The 23,713-nt window shown below is 38.6% G+C and overlaps 1 protein-coding gene across 1 annotated transcript in view; it reads right to left on the bottom strand.

Annotated features, from left to right (window-relative positions):
- The window catches only part of MARK1 (microtubule affinity regulating kinase 1), an 83,538-nt gene that overhangs the window by 3,647 nt on the left and 56,178 nt on the right, over positions 1-23,713 (bottom strand). The window contains exons 11-18 of the mRNA XM_006170193.2: positions 20,723-20,822; positions 19,362-19,474; positions 16,865-17,018; positions 16,359-16,552; positions 14,509-14,609; positions 13,064-13,228; positions 10,781-11,032; positions 4,962-5,006 (exon numbers count right to left, since the gene is read on the bottom strand). Of these exons, the coding sequence (XP_006170255.1) occupies positions 4,962-5,006; positions 10,781-11,032; positions 13,064-13,228; positions 14,509-14,609; positions 16,359-16,552; positions 16,865-17,018; positions 19,362-19,474; positions 20,723-20,822 (1,124 nt within the window). The remainder of the gene's footprint in view (positions 1-4,961; positions 5,007-10,780; positions 11,033-13,063; positions 13,229-14,508; positions 14,610-16,358; positions 16,553-16,864; positions 17,019-19,361; positions 19,475-20,722; positions 20,823-23,713) is intronic.

Here is a 23,713-nt window from a genome sequence, read left to right as displayed (position 1 = left end):
GAATTTTTTATACTTGATGTGAAATGGAAGGTTGTACTGCAATTATGTAAAGATTTTAGATCACACCACACTTCTTGATATCCTCCCGTGGTTTCCCATTTCACTAAGGACATCTTTAAAATAGTCCACAACGCTCCACGTGACCTACACCCAACTCTGTTCCCATCCCTCCTTCTACATTTTCCTCCTTGCTCACTCCTACCAGGACACATGGCCCTCCAAGGCATCCCTCCAGGGCATTCCTTGAACACACGGCATCTGCTCTTGCCTTGAGGCTTTTGCATAGGCTGATTCTCTGCAAGAATGCTTTCCTCCCAGATGGCTGCATGGCAGTCAACCTAAAGGTTTTCAACTCTCTGCTCACTTTCTTCAAGAGGCCTTTGTGACCACCTAACTATACCTCCTAACCCTCACATCAACCAGCCTTATCCTGTTCTATTTTTTTCTCCATAGCACTTACCACATTCTAGTATAAGATTTAACTTATTTGGTTTATTATTTATTGTTTACCAGTAGGTTGGAACTCCAAAAAGGCAAGGAGTTTTGACTAACTCAGATTGGTTAAACAGAGCAGTCTTGCTGAATTTAATTCATTGTAGGACTCCCACAAATAATACAGAACCAAAAAAATCTATTTCAAATAATCCTAGAAAGGTAAAGCCAAGAGATTACTCATGATATAGAATACCTGTCATTAAATCTATTGGGTGATTATCCAAAAATAGATGTTAGAATTTTAACTTATCTTGCTTATCTGTGATTTAAGGAAGAAAGTATATACTTTGAGAGTTTATATCCACCACATAAGTATTTTTTATTAATACATACATTTTATACCAATACTATAATATGTATATTCATGTATGTATTTACATATAAATCATTCTATTTATTTATCTATCTGACCCTTATTTCTAGATATATTACACCCCAAAGCTCTGCAAACTACACATGCTTAAGAAAATAAATAGGTAGAAAGAGAGAAATGAAATTCTAAAGATTAAGAAAATAATTCATTTCACTGTCTCCTCTGTTTTTCTCTTTTTCCTCAATGAATCTAAGCTGTTGCATCACAGGCCTCTGGGCTTGCAGACCCAACCAGAACCATCTACCGGGCTCACGTGCATAATTCCAGTGATGAGACTGGTATCCCAGGGCTGGAGGGGACCTCCTGGATCACTTGATGGAGACACATTTAAAAAGCAGAGCTGAGGGCTGCAAAACTGAAATAACTTTTCTAAGATTACAGAGCTAAAGAGTTCAAAAGTGAAGACTAAAAGTCAGGTGCCTTTTTACAAATCTACTTTTCCTTCCGTTCAGTTTCAAGGTGACATAAGACAACAGGCAGATACAGACTTTTTTCTGCATGCATCTTACAGATAAAGCAACACTGATACTATAAACCACAGAAAGCGCCTGGGCATGCCAATACTAATGGAAGCATGGCTAACATTTAGGGAGTGTAGTAGGTGTAGGAACTGTCCTAAGTCCTTAATGTGTTATTTTCTCATTTATCCCTCACTACACTCCTATGAGGCAGTCAGGATGAGAAAATGGAAGCACAGAAAGCTGAAGTTACTTCCCGAAGTCACACAGTGAGGTGGGTGGGGGGACACAGGTCAAACCCATGCAGTCAGCCTTAGGAGCCTGTGCTTCTCACCCTATACCACATCATCTGTCTGCAATGACAGAACCTCATTAGGACTGGTTTGATCTGACCTAGCTATGTTTTTTGCTGGTTTTTTTTCCTGCAAAATGGGTGTTTTTTGTTTTTATTTTCATTTAAAAAATTTTTGCCATAGGGTGCACACACTTGCTGGAGAGAGACAGAGAAAGAAGAAAAGTCAGAAAGCACCCCACAGAGGTGATGGCCATGCCACAATTTCTTCTCCCCCATTCTCATCTTGGGATTTTGGGGCATGCACGCACATGTGCCAGCATGTTTTTCAAGCCACTAAGTTTAGGACTCGAGTCATGGAGTTGGTCATGTGTGATCCAGTATCCTAACCACCATGCCACCTGCTGGCCTCAAAACAAGTCTCTTTCACCTTGCTGTTGTGAGAATTAAATGACCAGCAAGTATCTTATAGATAGTGGGGATTTATTAAGTTTTTGTTCAAAAGCAAGAAAGAAAACAAAACTCAACAATAACAAAACAAAAAGAAATTTGGAAAGTGGTTTGCAACCATTTATACAAGATCAGTTACTAGGTCAGTTGGTGGCAGGGGAGTCAAGGTGGTTAGATCTCACATGTCAACTATGTGGTTCAAGTCTCCAACATGGAGACTTGAAAAACCTGCCAGGTGCATGTGCCTACATGCCCAAACTCCTGAGCAGAGAATGAAGGAGAAGGATGGAAGGGACTGCAGTGTGGACACTCCCCCAAGGGGGTGCTTTCTCACTTTCCCTTTATCTCTGTCTCTCTCTCATTGTCTTTCTCCAGTGAGTGCATGTGCCCTGTAACAACTTAAAAAAAAAATCTGTTATTAACTGATGTTAACAAATTTACGCAGTCATAGTAACAGGATAAAAATGCATGCAGATTAACTACAGTATTAGTAACTATTTGTGACACTACTAAATGTCTCAGAGGAAAATTTAATGAAAATAAAATATGAGATCCAAGGAGGGGGTTCAAAACTGAAGACTAAATGAGGAAGAGACCAAAAATAAAAGTTTTTTATTTTTATTAATAGGAGAGAAAAGTTAAAAATACTTGTCTGGTCTCCCTTTGACTCCCTGCCATGGTGACTCAGGTACCCAAGTCTACAAAGAAACATTTCAACTATTACAACTAGACATAAACACAGCACAATTTGTGAAACAGACTATATGGGAATGCTTCATAAATTTTTCCCAAAATTCATTATGTTTTATAATTTAAATAGTAGAAATTAAATTAAAGGCCTGTGTTCAGCTGGTCAAAAATAGTTCATGAATGACGTCAGGTGTTTGTCTTCTTATGGAATTATTAATGGTTCTAAGATTTTATATTGTATGCCTTAATGTTTGTGTAAAGTCAAAATAGTTCAATACCTTCATTTCTTAAATTTCTCATTCATAAAACATAGACACAAGTACTAGCACATGCACAACATTGTCCCTGACAGACCCGTGATACCTCTGGGGAGAAGCCCTCCCCTTACTCACTGGGTCAGAAGCCCTGGGGTGAGGTTCAGCAATCTTTTTTTTTTTTTTTTGGAGGGGTTTTTTTTTTTTTTACTATGGGGCGAGGGGAGTCAAGGTGGTTAGATCTCACATGTCAACTATGTGGTTCAAGTCTCCAACATGGAGACTTGAAAAACCTGCCAGGTGCATGTGCCTACATGCCCAAACTCCTGAGCAGAGAATGAAGGAGAAGGATGGAAGGGACTGCAGTGTGGACACTCCCCCAAGGGGGTGCTTTCTCACTTTCCCTTTATCTCTGTCTCTCTCTCATTGTCTTTCTCCAGTGAGTGCATGTGCCCTGTAACAACTTAAAAAAAAAATCTGTTATTAACTGATGTTAACAAATTTACGCAGTCATAGTAACAGGATAAAAATGCATGCAGATTAACTACAGTATTAGTAACTATTTGTGACACTACTAAATGTCTCAGAGGAAAATTTAATGAAAATAAAATATGAGATCCAAGGAGGGGGTTCAAAACTGAAGACTAAATGAGGAAGAGACCAAAAATAAAAGTTTTTTATTTTTATTAATAGGAGAGAAAAGTTAAAAATACTTGTCTGGTCTCCCTTTGACTCCCTGCCATGGTGACTCAGGTACCCAAGTCTACAAAGAAACATTTCAACTATTACAACTAGACATAAACACAGCACAATTTGTGAAACAGACTATATGGGAATGCTTCATAAATTTTTCCCAAAATTCATTATGTTTTATAATTTAAATAGTAGAAATTAAATTAAAGGCCTGTGTTCAGCTGGTCAAAAATAGTTCATGAATGACGTCAGGTGTTTGTCTTCTTATGGAATTATTAATGGTTCTAAGATTTTATATTGTATGCCTTAATGTTTGTGTAAAGTCAAAATAGTTCAATACCTTCATTTCTTAAATTTCTCATTCATAAAACATAGACACAAGTACTAGCACATGCACAACATTGTCCCTGACAGACCCGTGATACCTCTGGGGAGAAGCCCTCCCCTTACTCACTGGGTCAGAAGCCCTGGGGTGAGGTTCAGCAATCTTTTTTTTTTTTTTTTGGAGAGGTTTTTTTTTTTTTACTATAGGGCGCATGCGCTTGCCAGAAAGACAGAGAGAGACACAGAGAGATAGAAAGCGAGAAATCACCCCCAGGGGAGATGGCCACGTCGCAATCCCTTGTCCTCCATTCTCCTCTCAGGATCTTGGGCACGCACACACATGCGCTCAGCGTGAGTTTAAGCCACTGGGTCTGGAACTCAACTGCTGGTCCTGAGGTCCAGCAATCTTTAGCAAGTCCTCCCTGTGATTCTGACTGTGCTCACGTTTGAGACCAATTTTCATAATGTATACAAAATGTATTAAATGTCAACAAATCCCCCATAAAGTATGGCAAAATTAGTTTTAAAATGTGGTCAAACCCTGAATACTCACCCAAATGTACTATGAGATGGGTGTTCTGTGTGATTTCTGCTATTTGACTTGGACTAATGTCACTTACACTGCTTCGGTAAGACAAGAATCAGTACATTTTAATCTATTAATTCTTCTGCTATGCCATATTTTATAGGACAGAAAGGCTATTTCTTTACCAAGTATACAATTCAAAATAACGCTTGGAAAAACAAAGTCTTCAAGTTGAATGAAATGCTGTCCAACCGGAGGAAAACCCACCCCGATATTAAATTACACTATACATACTATCTAGTTATTGGTTTTACTCGCGACTGTGAAGTGCTATAGGTATTCAAAAGCACGATTCCACACACACACACAGGGACCTAGCAGCGAAGTACAGATAGTGGCTCCTCACCTGGAGGTGTCGGTTCTGCCACTCGCTTCACCTTCACTCGGATCCCTCAAAACAAAGTGAAGGTTGAGATTTAATGATAAAAGTGAAAAAGAGATCAGGAAAACCTACATCTAAATGATATTAAAATTAACTCGTTAAGCAAAGTCTACCATGACAGTTCTCTATTCCGAGTCAGTCTAAAGCTATTTCTCATGATTTTCATCATAATCACATGGAACTATCATTTATTGAGCGTCTACTTGGCATCGTCAAGAGGAGATATTAAGTGAAAGTTTAGATTTTTAGTTTTTTTTTTTTTTTAACGTGATCTTCCAATTCCCAGCCATGTTTTTTGTTTTATTTTGTTTTTTAAAGAGAGATTTTTTTTGCTATACGGGCATGTGCGCTTGCCAGAAAGACAGACAGAGACAGAGAGACAGAAAGCGAGAAATCACCCCCCCAGGGGGGATGGCCATGCCGCAATCCCTCCTCCTCCATTCTCTTCTCGGGATTTTGGGCATGCACACACACGCGTCCAGCGTGAGTTTTAAGTCACCAGATCTGGCACTTGAACTAAGGTCGACTATGTGGGAGTCCAGCGATGTAACCATTACTCCATCTGCTGGTCCCTCCCAGCCATGATTTTAAAAACATAAATATCTTTCAGTTTAATCTCAAATTATAACTATTTGTAAATATCAACAAGAGGTTCAGCTTCTTGTTTGTCATTATATATAATACTAGTAGTCGCTCAATTTAGAAAATGTATAAACTACCCTTGTAGTTAGAGATAAAGCTCTATACATACATATTTCTAAAATGTATGACCAATTTTTAAAAATGAGAAATTAATGTATTGGCTCACCAGAAAAGTCATGACATATTTTTCTATGCAAAAATGCATCATGGCTATCCCAACAACACAATATTTAAGTAGTTATGCACGTAACTTCATGAACATAATAAAATATTACAACAGATACATATTTCTAAAAATACATACCAATTTTCAAAATAAGAAAGTAATGTATTTTAGAAGTTATGCACATAACAATTCATGCACATAAAATATTATGACAAATCAATAATCTACTGGCAGTTATGTCTAAAACCATGGATTCGATCTTAGCAAAAAAACCTACTGATCTTACCTCGATAGCCACCTGTAAAATAAAACCAGGAAAACACTACTAATTGCCCTTATGTTAAAGGTAATTAATATTTTTGAGGTCTATTAAAATTTTAACCACTTTGTCCTTTTCAAAGGCAATTTTCACCAACTTGAACCCTTAAAAGTTCATGGTACCCTAATAGTTCAACCATCCCAGAAACATTTATAATTATTAATGTAAAATGAACACAATGGGGATGGAATTAGTGCCACTTCTTATCCCTAAAGTAAGAAAACACATCTATACACCAAGTTCTAAGATTTTTAATAGTAATTAAAAATATTAGAGAGCCCTCATGCCTCTCAGGTCTTTAGCTACAGGACTTTTTTGACAAACACATTATAAAAACCATTTTTTCTATCTGAATTAAAAAGATAATAAATATCTTTTCATATTAAAGTAGGATTTCTTAACTTTCTATTTTTAATAACCAACATTTTCATTGGGATTTTATTAAAATTCATTGCCATCTGTATACATCTATTTTTACTATAACACTGAAATAAACATTTTTGAGCAGGCTCAAAGTGAAGTGTGCAATTTAAGTTACATGTAGATGTACTGGCATAAACAGAAGGAGAGTCACTAAGCAAAACAGGAATGCTTGACCCCTGCTGCTAGGATAAAAATTCTTTGATAGGAAGAGACATAAGTCTCTCTGGACTTTTCTGTTCTATTTATATTTTGCTGCAGAACTCACCGCTAGCAGACACCTATTTCCACTGCTGTCAATCTTTAAGCATTAGAAGAAGTGAAATGTCCCTTACACCCTACTTCCTCAGCTATAATTAGTTGAAACAGCAATTGACCCATGCACCCGGCCCTGCCTATCTGGTACCAGTAGGAACACTGGAATCATTTCTGCTCCTTGGCTGTTGTTTGACGTACCCCAGTCAGTTTGCATTGAGGAGCCATGGTGGCAGGCAGGCAGGAATACAGAAGGCACACCTGGCTGTCAAAGCATATTGTAGCACAGCATGGCTCCCCAACACTTACAGAATAACACCTCTGTAGGGGTACCTATTTGCATGGGTACATATTCATATGAACATACATAAGAGCAATACACCAATACACGCTCGACTAAACAAATTCGGCCACCCTGTATGTCGGCTTGAGCTATGGTTAGAAATCCAAAGGCCTGATGTACAGTGAGTCATGCAGGCATCCAGGGTAGAGGTTTCCGGGCAAAAGGAACAGCGAGTGTAAAATCCTGAAGCAGGTGTTGCCCAGTGTACTCGAGGACAGTCTGGTGCCTGTGAGACTTGTACACGAGGGGAAGAGCAGGAGAAGAGATTAGAACAGAAATGGGCAGTCAGCCTACACGGGACCTCAGGCAGGATTGGGGGGGGGGCATCATGAGGGTTTTGAACTCCATTCTGAGCAAGAGAAAAGCTGATGATCGGGGCTTTAAATGGAGGGTGACATATCAGACATACTTAACTAAAAACAGAATAGGAAGGTAAGGGCAGAAGCTAAGAGACCTGTTAGGAGAGAAAGATGAATGCTGTTTTAAATTATGAAGGCAGAGGTGGGAGTGACAGATGCAGTTCAATTCTGGAACACCATGAAGGTAAAGCCAGGACACCTTGCTAGTGACTTTGATTTGTGGTACGTGAAAGAGGCATCAAGGACAACCTGGAGGCTCATGGTCTGAGCAAAGGGAAGGACGGTGCTGCCATTTCCTCAACTGGTGAGGAATGAGAGGGAGGCAGGCGTGGGAAGAGGATCAGGAGTTACGTTCTGGATACGCCGTGGCTGAGAGTCCACTACGCATCCAAGCGCAGAGATGAGCAGGCCCTGGACATAGGAGCTGGCAGTTCTGGGGAGAGGTCTGGGCTAAAGATATGTATCTGTGAGTTGTTCATGTAAGAATTTAATGTCATTTAATGCCATAAGCCTGGATGAGATCACCAAGAGAGTGAGGAAAACCAGAGGAGAGAATGTGTCATAGACTGAGCCCCGGAGCATTCAGATGTTTAAAGGTCAGAGGGAAAGGCGAGGGAGCCGGAAAAGATCGAGCAAAAGAGCCTGAGAAGGGACACCTAGTATGTAGGGTAGCAGTGAGTCAAGTGAGGAAGATATTTCAATGTATACAATGTTTCCTGGAAAGCACTTCCTCACAGGAAGGCGGGGCCTATCAGTCTGCCTCAGTACTATAGTAATGGGACCTAGTAACATACCCAACACGTAGTAAGTCTTCAAATATTTGTTAAATGATTGTTGAGCAATTCTTTCACTGAATGTTCAAACACATCACCTGTAAGGCAATCTCCTGCTTGACAGTCTAGTGACTTCTTATCCAGAGTACCTTAGTAAATTCCCTCTGTAATATAACTTTTTATTGTGAGGTCGATCGGAATGCATGGCACAAGGATCGATGTACTATTAGTAGTAATCAAGCATTAAATTCAAAACCTATTTTTCTTAGCTCAAAAATTAATCCTGGCTTAACTATGAGAAGACACTGGCTTTTTAAAATGGCCTTGAGTAGATGGTCAAATCCCCGAAGCAGAAACTACTGGTAAGGTGACCCTGTACAGTCTAATGTTCAGGCTGAGTCTGCTGGTGAGCTTTTCAGGCTTTCTCTATCAAGGTGTCATACTGCGTGGTAACTGCACAAATGGTACAGAAACAGTGAATGATATGGTTACAAACAGGCATTGTATGTGAAGACTTAAAGTTTTAAATTCAGCTGTGTGATCCTAAGCAAAATGATCCATAAACCACAGCCATAAAAGCTCCGTGACCAGCTAAGAGACTAGAGCTGTCTCTTTCTCTTTTTCACATTCACTTTTGACATCCTAGGAAAGCAAGTACAGGGTCAGCAGGTAGAATGGTGGTGAAGGCGCTGGATTCCCACATGACAAACCATGGCTCAAGTCCCGGACCTGGCAACTTGAAAACCATGCCAGGTGCACCTAAACCACAGCCATAAAAGCTCCGTGACCAGCTAAGAGACTAGAGCTGTCTCTTTCTCTTTTTCACATTCACTTTTGACATCCTAGGAAAGCAAGTACAGGGTCAGCAGGTAGAATGGTGGTGAAGGCGCTGGATTCCCACATGACAAACCATGGCTCAAGTCCCGGACCTGGCAACTTGAAAACCATGCCAGGGGCACGTATGTGTGTTCCCCAAATCCCAAGAGAATAGAAGAAAAGGGACTGTAGCATGGCCATCCCCACAGGAGGGTGGGAGGGAGGGGTGATTTCTCACTTTCCCTCTCTCTGTCTCTGTCTGTCTTTCTCTGGCAAGTACATACACCCTCTGGCAAAAACTTAAAACAAAATAAAATAAATAAAGCAAATATAACAATTTCTTATTCACCTTTTAAGGCTCAGCCCAAATGGATAGGTGGCATGAAGCTTTAACTCACTCCCTAGACAGATGCCATGTGCCTTCCTCTGGACTTCTCTAGCCTACTGCTTAACTTCGTCTTCAGTGCCCATTCTGTGCTACTCCATGGCTAGGTGTTTACATGTGCACTTCCTCCAAGACGGCACGAGTCTGGAGGGCATGGCTGCTGTTCTTCATCTTTGTGTCATGCCCTGTACTCCGCACAGTGCTTTGTCCATCATGTGCCTTGAGCAGGCAAACAGTGGACCATGGTGACAGGGCAGACTTCTATCAGCCCACTCTGTATTCAGCAACCTGTACAATCTGTGTGCGGAGTGCGCACTGCACTCCGCAGTGTATGCTAAGTTTTTAGAAAAGAGCACAGCTGTACTGTTTTATTGGATTAGAAATTTAGTACACATGTATTAATTTAATTTAATTTTTTCCCATGTTTTGATGTTAAGATTTTCAATTGTGGAATTACAGAAGTAGTCTATGTGGTTCTATTATGTAGGATTTCATGCGAAGAAGAAAAACGATAAACTATATATTACTAGGGAGCAATTTTAAAAGTAAGCTAAGTATTATTTGGCGGATACATGTAAACGTATATTTAATTTCCTTTTTAAAATCAAGGCTTTTAAAATAAGAGATCATCTTTTCATTAAAATGCACATTTTTCTCTCTGTCTTTGTCTCTCCAGTGAGCACATGCACTGCACCCTACAGCAAAAGCCTCTGAAAAAAAAAAAAAAACCAAAGGCACATTTTTAGTGTGCTTCTGATGGGAGAACTGAAATACACATTCTTTTAAAAATATTTATTTTATTGCTTATCATCATTATTATTATTTTTCCATTTGCCATAGGATACATGTGCCCACCAGAAAGAGGGAGAGGGAGGGAAGGAAAGTGGGAAAGCAAGCCACCAGGTCCAGAACATGAACCACAGCTGGCTATGTGGGAGTCCAGCACCTCAACCACCATGCCACCTGCTGGCCCCCAAAATACCTTTTTTCATGTCAAGTTTTTTTCTGTTTTATATTGGGTTGTCAGGAAAGTCATGATGCACTTTTGTGTAGAAAAACAGAGAAAAAGACGTCCTGACTTTCCCAGTGACCGAGTAGGTTTTCCTTTTAGCTATTTTCTTTCTCCCTCCTATGGAAAAAGACTTTGCCTTTGTGGATGTTTTTCTTCCAACTTCTATAAAAGAGCAGCTGTAATAAAATGTCACAAAAACATTTTGGAAAATCACTAACAAAATAAAAAATAACTCATCGAGTTTCCTTTACAATTTCTAGAGGAGACAAGGCACAGAGTACCTCGGTACTGACCTGCGCACGAATTTGGATGTGATTTTGCTTATTATACCAGTGGACGTCCCCCTTCTAGCATGTGCAAATGCCCCTGTTTCGTGGGATGGCGAAGCTGGTGGCCCATTGTACGCAGCGCTGCGTCGCTCTCGGAGCTGCTCCCCATGGAAAGTGCTTCGGCTTGAACTCCCTCGGGGAAATCGGGTCCGGTCTGGAGTGGAAGCACTAATGCTGTGAGCAGAGGGGGACGCGGCAGGCACTCTCTGGGTCGTACTGCTGGGACGAAGGAAGATGTCATATTCAGCATAAAGACCAGGGGATGTCCTACTCATACCCAAAACTAGAAAAAGATGCCCATGGCTACTTCTTTTTTGCCCTATTTTATTTATTTCTTCACAGTAGAGAGATGATACATAGGGTAATTGCATTTACAAGATATCAGGGGGATAAAATTTCAGTTTGAAGCTACATGTCTTTTATAAAAATTTGGTCACCAAAGATTAAGATATTACTTGATACTAGGAATATCAGATCAGGGGTTCTGCACATATACCTAGTTTTACTATTTTCTTGACTTAAATCACCTAGCAATGCAAAACATAAAATGTATTGTTTATCAAAAGGCCTTTTTTTCTTCTTTTTTTTTTTTGAGAGGTTTTTGCTATAGGGCGTGTGCGCTCGCCAGACAGACAGAGAGAGACAGAGAGACAGAAAGCAGGAAATCACCCCCCAAGGGGGATGGCCACTCCGCAATCCCTTCTCTTCCACTCTCCTCTCAGGATCTTGGGCACGCACGCACACGCGCCCGGCGTGAGTTTAAGCCACCGGGTCCGGGACTTGAACCACGGTCGACTACGTGGGAGTCCAGCGACATAGCCATTACGCTAACTGCTGGTCCCAAAAGGCCTTTTTGTCTTTTTTAAAGAGAGATTTTTGCTACAGGGAGTGAGTACTCGCCAGAAGGAGACAGACAGAAAGCGAGAAATCACCCCCCCCCGCCCGGGGCATGGGCATGACACAGTCCCTTCTCTTCCATTCTCCTCTTGGGATTTTGGGTATCCACGCAGATGCATTCAGCATGAGTTTTAAGTTGCTGGGTCTGGGACTTGAACAGTGATCAGTCCAACTACGTGGGAGTTAAACAATAGAACCATTATGACATCTGCTGGTCCCCTCAAAAAGCCTTCTAATAAATCACTTCCTATTTCTAATTTAGGCTTCAGTGACAGTGTAATGCTACACCACACTATCAATACAACGAACAAACCTAACTGTCAAAGGGTTAAGATGTCAGGTGAACAGAATTCGAGAAACTCTAAAATAAACACTAGAAAAATAGTAATATAATTTTATACCAAAACAAGCTCTTTGTCATTGTTTTGGTTTTTGCTGTAGGGCACATGTGCTCACCAGAGAGAGAAAGAGAGCACAGACATGCACACGTGCATGAAAGCACCTCCCAGGGAGGACAGCCATGCTGCCATCCCTCCTATTCCCTTCTCCTACTGGGATTTTGGGGATGGGCACATATGCACCTGTTATGTTCTTTCTTCTTCTTCTTTTTTTCCCCAAAGGTTTTTTTTTTTTTTTTTTTTTTTTTTTTTTTTTTTTTTTTTTTGCCATAGGCCATGTGTGCTCACCAGAGAGATAGAGAGAGGCAATGAGAGGGAAAGGGAAAGTGAGAAATAATCCCTCGCTGTAAGGGGGGTGTGGCCATGTTGCAGTCCCTTCTCCACTCTGGTAGGATTTGGGGCATGTACACACACATGGCCAGTTAAGTTTCAAGCCTCTGGATCTGGGACTTGAACTGTGTAGTTGGCCATGTGGGATCTAGCTGTCTTAACAACTGTGATACTGGCTGGCTCCCTAAACAAGTTCCTTGAGTTCATCTGACTCACTGACAGGAAAACTAAAGCCCAGTTTTATTAACAAGTCGCTGACAGGAAAACTAAAGCCCAGTTTTATTAAGAAAAAGTCACTGGCAGGAGTCAGGATGATTACCCAGAATTCTCAATCTCAGTCTAAGTAGTATCCTTATGCTTACATCAGAAAAAACTCACTTCGCCTAAGTGATAAATTAGGCAGCAATACTTTATGGATATTTAAAATAATATCCATAATAAAATGTATCTAGAAAATGATTTAAAATTATAATCAACATACTCACTAACACTGGAAGCACATAGTAAGTGTATGTTATAGTTCAACACCAAAATCTTTTTAGAAAGCTCTTATTGTATGTGCTGCCCATGTATTTGTAAAGCTCTTAACAACAAATCCAATGAAATGCAACCAGCATGTTACCCAGGTCGGTACGCTTCAGAGCCATCTTTAATGGTTGGCAGTGTAACTTTAATAGGATGACCGGAAGTGGACATGGACTTCTGGTGGCGGGGTCGTGCTGAGGGGACAGCAGAGGCCACAGCAGAGCCTGTGGAAGATATGCTACTGGCAGACATCTCTGTCAGGCTTTGGACATCGACAGTTGAGAAGACCATGGAAATACAAAAAGAAAGAAATACTGGAGTTTACTAAAATTTAAGAACTTGATTTTTAAAAATCTAAATTGTCCAACACCTTTTATGACTGAAACACTTGAAACAAGCTAACATTAGTGACATTTTTAGTGACAAATAAAGCAACTAATACTTTTGCTAGAAGTGTATAGGCTGAACTTATCGCTATCTTCTGCGGAAAAGATCTCATATGCATTTGCTATATATTTGTGAACCTGAGAAGGTATGAAATTATTTTGGGGGGGCTTATATGGCAGTTTCAGGTAAAATAATTATAAGAGAAGACATGTTTCACTTCTTAAAAATCACAGTTTAGTGTGACGTCTTGCTATGTTTCATTGTCCATTATCCATAAAATAAGAGTTCATAATTATACCCAAAATACTATCTCTGGAAACATGATCAAAACACTTTTAGCTCCTGTCATGAGTCAACAGGTTAACTGTTTCAGATTTAAGAAGCTGCAAATTAGGATTTAGTATAGGGAAAATAATAAATGAAAAGTCAAGTTTCAATCAGCTTTCTAGCCTAAAGGATCTTATGTCCAAAAATACTACAACACTTACCCTCGGATGCCTTGTGAGACTATTAACTTTCAATGCCTATTAGCTGAGGAGAAACAGAGATGACAGTGGTCTGTCCACCCTACTGAAATGACTTGAGATAGAACTAAGAACAGGACTTTATTAGACCAGGCTCCATGTCATTTTCTATGTAGTGATGCATAGTCCTTCCAACTCATGACGAAAAGAAGTTGAAATTTTAAAAATAATATAGTATGATCTGTCATAAACAGAAATATTTGAAGAATTACATGGTTGTGAGTGATCAACTGAGATAGCCACACTTCTTTAGGGGAAGGAAAATAAAGCCTATGGTAACTGGATACAATAATGTCTTGATGAGAAAAAGAAAGCGGTAAGGTATGAAAGAGAAGATTCAAATTATGATGATCAGATTTGGATGTTATAATACACTCTGCTATAGGAAATATTACAGTCGGATTTTATTAAAAAAAAACTCCTAAGTTAAGAAATTTACCTCCTGCCTTCTCTAAACATTCTCCTATCCTTCCATCCTGGTACAGAGGCAGAGATGCCCTAGGAAGAACGGTTGGCTGAAATCTAACCATTCTGCATTTCCTTTCCTCTTGACCATTCAGCTGCAGGCCTCTCAGCAAGCGCACTGACATGGAACAGCAAAGGTATTCCAGCCTGGCATGAGGACACCTACCTGCTGTCTTTTCCATTCTGCAGTGCCATGTATCGATCTGTGGTCCGTTCACAGACGTACGTATTCCTTCTTGCCATGCTACCTCCAGAATACATGTTGTTCTTTAAGAAGGGAAAAAGCACATTTTAAATTCTAACTATATTTGTAGAAAGTCAGAGCAATGTATTTAAGCTGCTATGGCTTTGGGTTCATGCACCTCACAGGCAACTTCCTTTGTCTGGAGCCTTTGGGCCCAGGGAGACTCAGGTGTGGCAGCCTAAGTACCTAAGTATCTAAGTGGTAGTTCCCTAGTGAGATTTAGGACCCAATTATCCAAAAGTTAAGTTATAGAAACACAGTCTCGCTGATTCCACATGTAAAATTAACTTTTATAGTTGATCTTCCTAGTTCACATAACGAAGCACTAGTGACTGCTAAGTAGCTAGGACTTCTTACTGAAGCTCTGAGCCAGGTCGGAGCTGCTGCTCTTGCAGACCCCTTAACTCTAGGTTTGGGGACTTCCTGACAGTGGAAACCAACTATGTAAACAATCTCTCTGGGTTTATTTTACAACAGTGATTACATTTTATATAATTATGTCACCATTTTTATATACCATATTTTATATTATTATTATTATGGCATTCTTATATTTCTTCGAGTCATATCTTAGTGCATCTGGGCTGCTGTAACAAACACCACAGAGTCGGTGGGTTAAAATAGCAGAAATGCATTGCTCACAGCTCTGGAGGCTGGGAAGTCTAAGACCAAGGCGACAGGAACCTTAACGTCTGGTGAGGACCTGCTTCCTAGATGGCCATCTTTGGCTGCCATGTGATAACATGGCAGAAGGTATGAATGAGCTCCCTCAGGCCTCTTTTTTTTTTTTTTAAAGTGAATATACAATTTATTTAACATTCAAACTTCATTAAGACATGTGCAATAGGGCAATTTTACTGGGGGTTTAACCCTACCTAAGATATGATTGCTTACTGGGGCTTAGCAACAGGGTCCAGTTCACACTTAGCACTAATTAAATACTTTATTGAATAAATACAATACAACACAAAACAAATTCAAATACTTTCTTAAAAAAATCATTTTAAAGGCCTCTTTTATAAGGGCACTAATCCCATTCATGAGGTCTTTCTGTAAAGCTCAACACTTGGCTTCCAAGTTTCCAGAGTAGACAAGGGTTTCCTGTTAAGTCCTATTTGCTGTTATTGGATGGGAATTTATAGGGAGGAAATTTCATTTTTCTCACACCTTAATGCAGAAAGGGCCCTAGGAGTGACACTCTTACTATAGTCTGTAATGGTGGTAGGGGATAAATAATGAGAACTTTCTGCCCCCTTCCTTTTGAAACATTTGTTATCTAAATATTGCCAAATCTATTCCTATAATTCATATATCTTCATTTTCTTTTGTATTTTTTATCTCTATTCTTTCCTATTGCCTTACAGAAAAACATCTCAATCTCTCTTCTAGGTCCCACTATATAATTTCTAGTTTGCTGTTTTAAGTGAATAATTATTAACCAAGCCTGCCTTATGAACAATTTATTTGTAAACTTGAAGATAAAATGTGCCGCTATGATATTAAGTCCATTTTACAGACAGGAAAATAAAACTAAGGGAAGTTTGATGTCACCATTTTACAGTAAGGTTAAGTATTATTTTAAGAGTTTTTCATTTTTTTAAATTCTTTAATTGCATTTATCAGAAGCTCGGCCCCTTCTGCATGTTCCATGAATTATGAGTTGCTTTAAAAATGCAAAATATTTCAATGCAACTAGAAGATAAACAGCTCACAAGAAAGCTCTGACAACAAACAAGTACAGCCAACAGTAATCGACCAGCACAGTCACTCACGCTTGCAATAGTCGAAGATTTTTTCCTCTCTGGTCCCACGAGAGGGCTTGTAGTCATCTCGCTTTTCGATCCCACCGTTGTGCTGCCCAGCTTACGAGCCACGTCTTTGTCCCACTCTTCTTTCTGTTCACTTTCCACACTGTTAGCCTGAGGCCTTTTGGTATATGATACAGCAGGAGGAATGGACGGGCCGGCTGTAATGAAAACAAAAACCAAAAAACAGACAACAGCTGAAAAATAACTGACATGTTTTCTTCTCACAAATGACAAGCTCTGCATTAAAAACATCTATATTTGTATGTTTTATATATCTGAACTAAAGATGAAGCTGTTAGATTATAAAAATCAGGCCAGTCCCTGCAGAGGGGATTATATTTAGCACTTGGTAATACAAGTCCGTGAGAAATGGATGACACGAACACAGAGATGTGAATGTATAATGTTTATAAAACACAGGTTTGGGTAGGACCAGTCTGTCTGTTCACTCGTTGGACTTTTTCCCCCACCATGATCACTAAACCGCCGCTGCTTCTGATTTGCTGAGATGCTTCGCTGGACCTTCAGGTGAGCAGGGGACTGCAGAGTGCTGTTGTTTAAGTCACTACTGGGTCGGGATCTCTGACTCAAGTTTCCACTGGATAACGACTCACCGCCTTCGAACTGTAAGAAAAGGAAAGAAAAGAAGAAAGGAAAGAAAAGAAAGTCCAAAATTTTAAAATGGAAAAATGTCTACACAAACAATATACGCTCTTGATTTTTCTGAACAATTCAACACTATACAAAGAGTAACAGGAACTAAAAAACAGGCTGAAACGGTATGGTTTTGGGTTTATGATGGCAGGGAGGGAGGGAAATGGATATAACATGCCTCGGTGGGCACTCTAATCTTCTGATATCGCGTACAAATCCATTGCATAGTCAAAACACCTAAGAACAGCTACCAATTATCGAACGGTTATTATATACTAGATAGATGCTGTGCTAAGTTCTTTTTGTATGTTACTTGGTTTAAGCATTACAACATATCAATGATCTATTAACCTGCACTTTATAGATGAAAAAGCTGATGTTAAGAGAGTCAAGGGACATTGGTGAGATTCAAACTTAAGTTGAAATAGAAAATTTTAAATGCATACACATACACATATTGCATATGCACGTATAGAAATACATACATACAGATGTTTGCTTTGTTTTCTCCACATTACAAAACAAAATTTGGTTTATGCCTTTGATCAGGGAATTACATCCACTTAGAACTATGCATAGTAAGTTGGAGATTGATACGCCACCCCCTTCTCTGCAATACAAAAATTGTTTGTTGCCAGTAAACTTTTGACTGAATCACTGGTATCCCACTGGGAAGTCTAAATTCATATATAGATGATACTAATGACGAACAGCAGAGTAATGCTAATGATGGTAATTACAACAGATAAGAGCTAACACAGCACATAGAATGGTTCTATGGCCTTTATAAGTACTGATTCATATAACCCTTTCAACGACCCTCAAAGATAAGTATGATTATCATCCCCATTTTATAGGTAAGGAAATTGAAATACAGAAAATTAAGGAAACTGCCTAAGTCACGTAATTAGTGGCTGTGCTGGGGTGGGGGTGGGGATGGGGATGGAGATTGAAACCAAATCAACTCGGCTCCAAAATTCAGGCTTTTATGACTTGCAGAAGCCTTAATAGTTTATATTTGATACAATTCATACTTGGTTTTTAACTCATGCATGGGCTGGGTTATATACTTCTGAAGTTAGTGCTTCTTCATATTCAGAAAAACAGGGAAATTAAAGAGCCCAGGAATGAAATTTAATATCTAAGCAGAAAGAGTTCAAAGACTTCAGAAATAACCATTTATATTATTTCCCACTTAAACTCTCTTGACCTAGCTTCTTTGATACACTTCTCTAGGTATTCATGTCTACACTAAAGAGTCCTCTCCTCCATTATAATAGCAGCATCTATCTGGACGGTTCATTGAGAGGACTGGAACACTGATCCTTGCAGCTTCCTTAGAACACTTCCTGCACATGACTGTGCACGGTGTGTTCCTGTGATGACCACTTGCAAATCTACGAATTCCATTCCATTTTCTTTCTTTTTTTTGGAGAGGTTTTTGCTATAGGGCACGTGCGCTCGCCAGACAGACAGAGAGAGACAGAGAGACAGAAAGTGAGAAATCACCCCCTAGGGGGTTTGGTCATGCCGCAATCCCTTCTCCTCCATTCTCCTCTCGGGATCTTGGGCATGCACGCACACGCACCCGGCGTGAGTTTTAAGCCACCGGGTCCGGGACGCAAACCACAGTTGACTACGTGGGAGTCCAGCGACATAGCCATTACGCTAACTGCTGGTTCCCCATTTTCTCTCTCTTAATCCAGATCTTTGGATCCAAAGGTCTATCAATGGTCTTTGGTTGACCATTTTGCATATAGTCTTTTCTTGAATCCATCTCCTTATCATAGATCTTTCCTGGCTATGAGAATTCTCAATTGACTGCATCAAAGCCACTTGACACTACAAAAGGCAAAATATCACCAAACAACCTTTCTCTGGGTTCCCTCTTAGTTAAATCATTTGAGACATACATTTCACTTTAAATGTTGTCACTTCCTTATTTTCTAGTCACTTTTTTCTGCATGCTCACTATAACCATATTACCATTGGTGGGGTCACTGCATTTGGATGTACAGTTGCACAATGCATAACTCTAGGGAATGCCATTGTCAAAGACTAGATTGTGGTACTTCCTGGGGCTAAGCAAGGTGGGAGACCTGCTCTTTCATAAAATCTCTTTTAGAACACAGAAATGAAATTGATTCATAATTCAGCATCTTGATTTTTGAGTTCTAAACGTAAGAGTGTAAGAGGTTTTATATTATTTCGATACCACAAAGAATTAAATATATCTACTTACATTATATCTTATATTTATTATCATTTAGTTTAAGAAATAATTCACATTAATTACAAAAGGTGAAAACTTACTTCAGGTGGTTTTCTACCTAGAAGAATGTAAGTAGCCATAACTTCATCATATTTCTGATTTATTAAGGCATCATTTATCTCATCTCGTGCAAAACCCATGGTGACCATAATGTCTAGAAATAAAAAAAGGCAAATTTTCTGAAAACGGGTTTATTTCAGTAAACAAATAAACAAAAATGGGCAAGTTCACCAATATTATATTGAAAACTAAGTTATGAAATCTTGAAGTATAGTTTTAATTATTAAAATTTCTGGACTATTAACCTACAAATACTGTATGTTCACAGGTGCTGCAGATTCAGTCATGCAGAAATGATCTACACCCTGGGTTGTATACTCATGGGTCCATTCAATATCTCTTTGCCTAGTACATTACTGGGCTAACTTCCTTTACCTAGTCAGAAACTATATCGGTCTATTTTACATTAAAAAATTCTCTCTTTCTCTCTTGCCACATCCTTAGCTACTCATGGAGTGGTTTCTCTAATCTCTTAATTTTTACTTTCTGACCTGCAGTTTATTGATTCTTTTTTGGAAGACTTCAGCTTCCACAGTTTTCTCATCAAGTTCCTAACAGCCTAAGAGCTCTCCCTCACCACTCTGCATTCTAACGAAATATGAACACCGTTGAGATGACTCAGTTGGATATGAGCAATCTCAGGACTAGTGGGGAAGGAGAATGAACCCTGCCATGATAGTAGAAAACAGAGAGCCAACGTGTCTGACCCTTTTAATACAGTGCCTCTAAATTTTTGGGCAATACACATACTGTTCGCTGATATTTACCAGTCTGGTCAGCACTGATATCTATATCAGTCATTCCTCTGAGAGGGGTCACAGAAATAAATGATTTAAATTTTTCAACATTATATTAGGTGCTTTTTGTTTGTTTGTTTTTTAGTTTTGCCATAGAGAGAAAGAGAGAAGGAGAGGAGAAAGCACCTTCCATGGAGCACAGTCATGTCATAATCCCTTCTCCTCTACCTCTCCATCCTGTCAGGATTTGGGGCACATATGACACGTGCCCAGTGTGTTTCTCAAGCCACTGGGTCTGGGACTTGAACTATGTAGTCAGCTATATGGGATGCCATCCCTTAGCCACCAGGCCATGGAGCTAGCCCTACATTATTTCAGTTTTTATATCACTACTGCCAACCATTGAATTAGACCATAATATATATGAGAATATACTAAAGAACTTACAACTTATAATGTTAAATGCACGTCGTTAAGATGATAATCTAAGTATTTTTCAAATAAAAATAGTTTCCTATTTATATCATTGAATTCTATTCTGCTATACTGAAGGACTCTTACACATAGCCTAGTAACAGAATCTCTCACAATATTGAAATACTTACCTATTCTTTTTGTGTCATTGAAGTCTGGTTCAGGCTCAGTATATGGCTTTAGTTCTTCTTCTTCATGACCAACATTCATCCACCGATCTTTCATTATTTGCTAGGAAATAAACTCTACATTATGTTTGGTCATTCAGAATATTCAATCATTTATTCTAGCCCTATTTTATCAAATGTGAAATTTACTGGTTCACTCAACAAGAATCATGTGACATTTTCAAACTAAGGTTACTGTTTCTAGTTAGCTGAATGAGCCAACAAGAGGTATAGGACTTTGCAACACAAAAAGCTCATGACAACTGTGACTATCATCCCACACACTCACCCAATGCATTGATTCAAATCAGCATGCATCCCATATTCCTTCAAAAGAAATATTTTTAAATTTGGACATGTTAACATAAGAACCTACTGATTTTAACCTTTGCTTTATATTTTTACATGTAAGATTAATTGAAAGGCTTATAATTTTTTTCTGTTCTTCTATCAAATATATGCCTGTATTTTTTAAAATCACCATAGACTAGAATATTAGGGAAGAAGAGATCAAGAGAATCTAAATCTAAGTCAGTAAAGATAGCTCAGAGAATATGGGAGGGAAGAACAGTAAAAATTTAAGTCTAGAGTTAGGAATTAGGTAAGAATTAGGTGAAAACAGGAATTGATATGCATTACTAGAGTCAGATTTAAGCTGAAGCTGTGAAATGTCAGCACCGGACTGTTAAAAGGCAACCTAGTGGGGACAACTCACAGAATGGAAGGAAATATTAGCAAACTATAGACTGGAAGAGGGGTTAATATATAAATATGTAACAAACTTCTATAAGTCGATAACATTAAAAAAAATTTAATGGGCAAAGGAATTGAATATTTCTCCAAGAAAGATTTACTTATGGCCAACAAGTGTATGAAAAGATGCTCAACATCATTAATCATCAGGGAAATCAAAATCATGATGAGAGATATTGCCTTACATCTGTTGGGATGGCCACTATCAAAAAAACCCAGGTGTTATTGACTCTATGTGGAAAAACTGGAACTTGATGAATTCCAAGTGGGTATGTAAAATGGTGCAGCTATTAAGGAAAACATTCTAGAGATTCCTCAAAAAATTAAAAACAGCACTGTTATATGATCTAGTAATCCCACTTCTGGGTATTTATCCCTAAGAACTAAAAACCAGATGTCAAAGAGATACTTGCATATCTATGTTCACTGCAGCATTATTCACAATAGCCAAGATGTGAAAGCAACCTTACGTCCATTGACCAATGAATGGATAAAGAAAATGCAGTGTATACATACAGCAGAATACTATTCAGTCTTTAAAAAGAGTTCCTGCCATATACTACAACTTGGATAAACCTTGAGTACACTGACCCAATCACGAAAGGAAAAATATGGCATGATTTCATTTATATGAGGCATCTAAAGTAATCGAGCTCATAGAAATTTAAAATAGAATGGGGCTGGAGGAGGAGAGGGAAACAGGTGAATGTATTAGATCATCAGGAAAGTCATGGCATATTTTTCTATGCAAAAATGTGTCATGACTTCCCCAATGACCCAACAGAGTGGGTACAAAATTTTAGTCATGCAAAATGAAAAAGTTCTGGATATAAGTTGTCCAACAATGTGTGTACCGTTAATAAAACTATGATGCATACAGAGTTGTTAGGAGAGTGAATTTTCTTGAATTTACTTAGGCTTTTTTTTTTTTTTTTTTGCTACAGAGTGTGTGTGCTTGTGCGGAGGGTAAGGGGTAGGGAAATGGATGGGGAAGAGAAAGTGAGAAAGCACACCGAGTGGAATTTGGGGCATGTATGCACATGCGCCTGGGATTAAAAGTGCGTAGTAGGCCATGTGGGATCCAGCTGCCTTAACCACCCAACTACTGGCACTGCCTCTTTTTTTTTTTTAACCACCCAATCTCACAACCCATTTACTACATGCATGGTCAAGTAGCAAAGAACTGGGAAAAAACATATTGAATAACCACCTTAATTTACAAAAGCTGTTAACTTTTTATTACTATAAAACTTTATATTTTTAATTTAGGTGTTGATACTGTAATTTTCTTTCTCCAGGTCCTATAGTGACATCAATATTCTGATAAACTGGGGACTCCCCATAAAATTATGTGTGATAATGGCCTTCTCCCATTATTAAGTGCCATTAGAATAGACAGTATTCATACACACAACCTGAAAAATTGCAAAACTGATTGTTTAGCTCTAGAAATAACTACAAGTCAAGTAAATAGAATATGAAACTAATTTCATTTCCATGGAAGTTATAAATACTTCATTTGAAATCTTTAAGAAAACAGTTTAGTAAAATGCAGTTTCGTCTGCTAAGCAACAAAAAGGTGTATATGTTAAATAAGTTTAGTAAGATAATAAGCAAGATAAATACGATAATAACTTTAATTAACAATTCATGAGACTCTTTTAGCGCTAAAAAAATTACATGTCATGCCATCTTCTTAAAATATGGGAATGATTTCCAATTAAAATGTGCAAAGGTGATACTAATCTATAAGGCTGATTAACCAGACTCTTAAGAAGTAGGAAAGAGAGAATAGATCTAAAACATGAAAAGGCAAAGTCAACCTATTCACTAAACATATTTACCTTTATTACTAATAAAAAAATACAAATTAAAACAAATCGAACAAACTATCTTATTACCATAAAGATATCACATACTAGAATTTATTATATTCGATACTGAATCTGGTTGTTGAGAATAAGTACATTAAAAGGCCTTGGGATCTTTTTGGCAATGATATTTAAGAGATATCAGATCTCATAGATCCAATAATCTCGTTCTAGAGAATGTGTCTAAGCATATATCACAAGGGAAAAAAAAGAACACCAGATTGCTTTTAGCAAAAACAATGAAAACAACTCAAATGTGCAACAAACAGGAAGTGGTTATATAAATTATGATTTATATATCTCAAGGAGAACAACGCAACTACTGACAGGA

This window comes from Tupaia chinensis, unplaced genomic scaffold (assembly GCF_000334495.1).
Source record: "Tupaia chinensis unplaced genomic scaffold, TupChi_1.0 Scaffold148108_1, whole genome shotgun sequence".
Classification (NCBI taxonomy): Eukaryota; Metazoa; Chordata; class Mammalia; order Scandentia; family Tupaiidae; genus Tupaia; species Tupaia belangeri.
The sequence above is the reverse complement of the archived record's forward strand: the minus strand, read 5'-3'. Positions and strand labels throughout refer to the sequence as shown.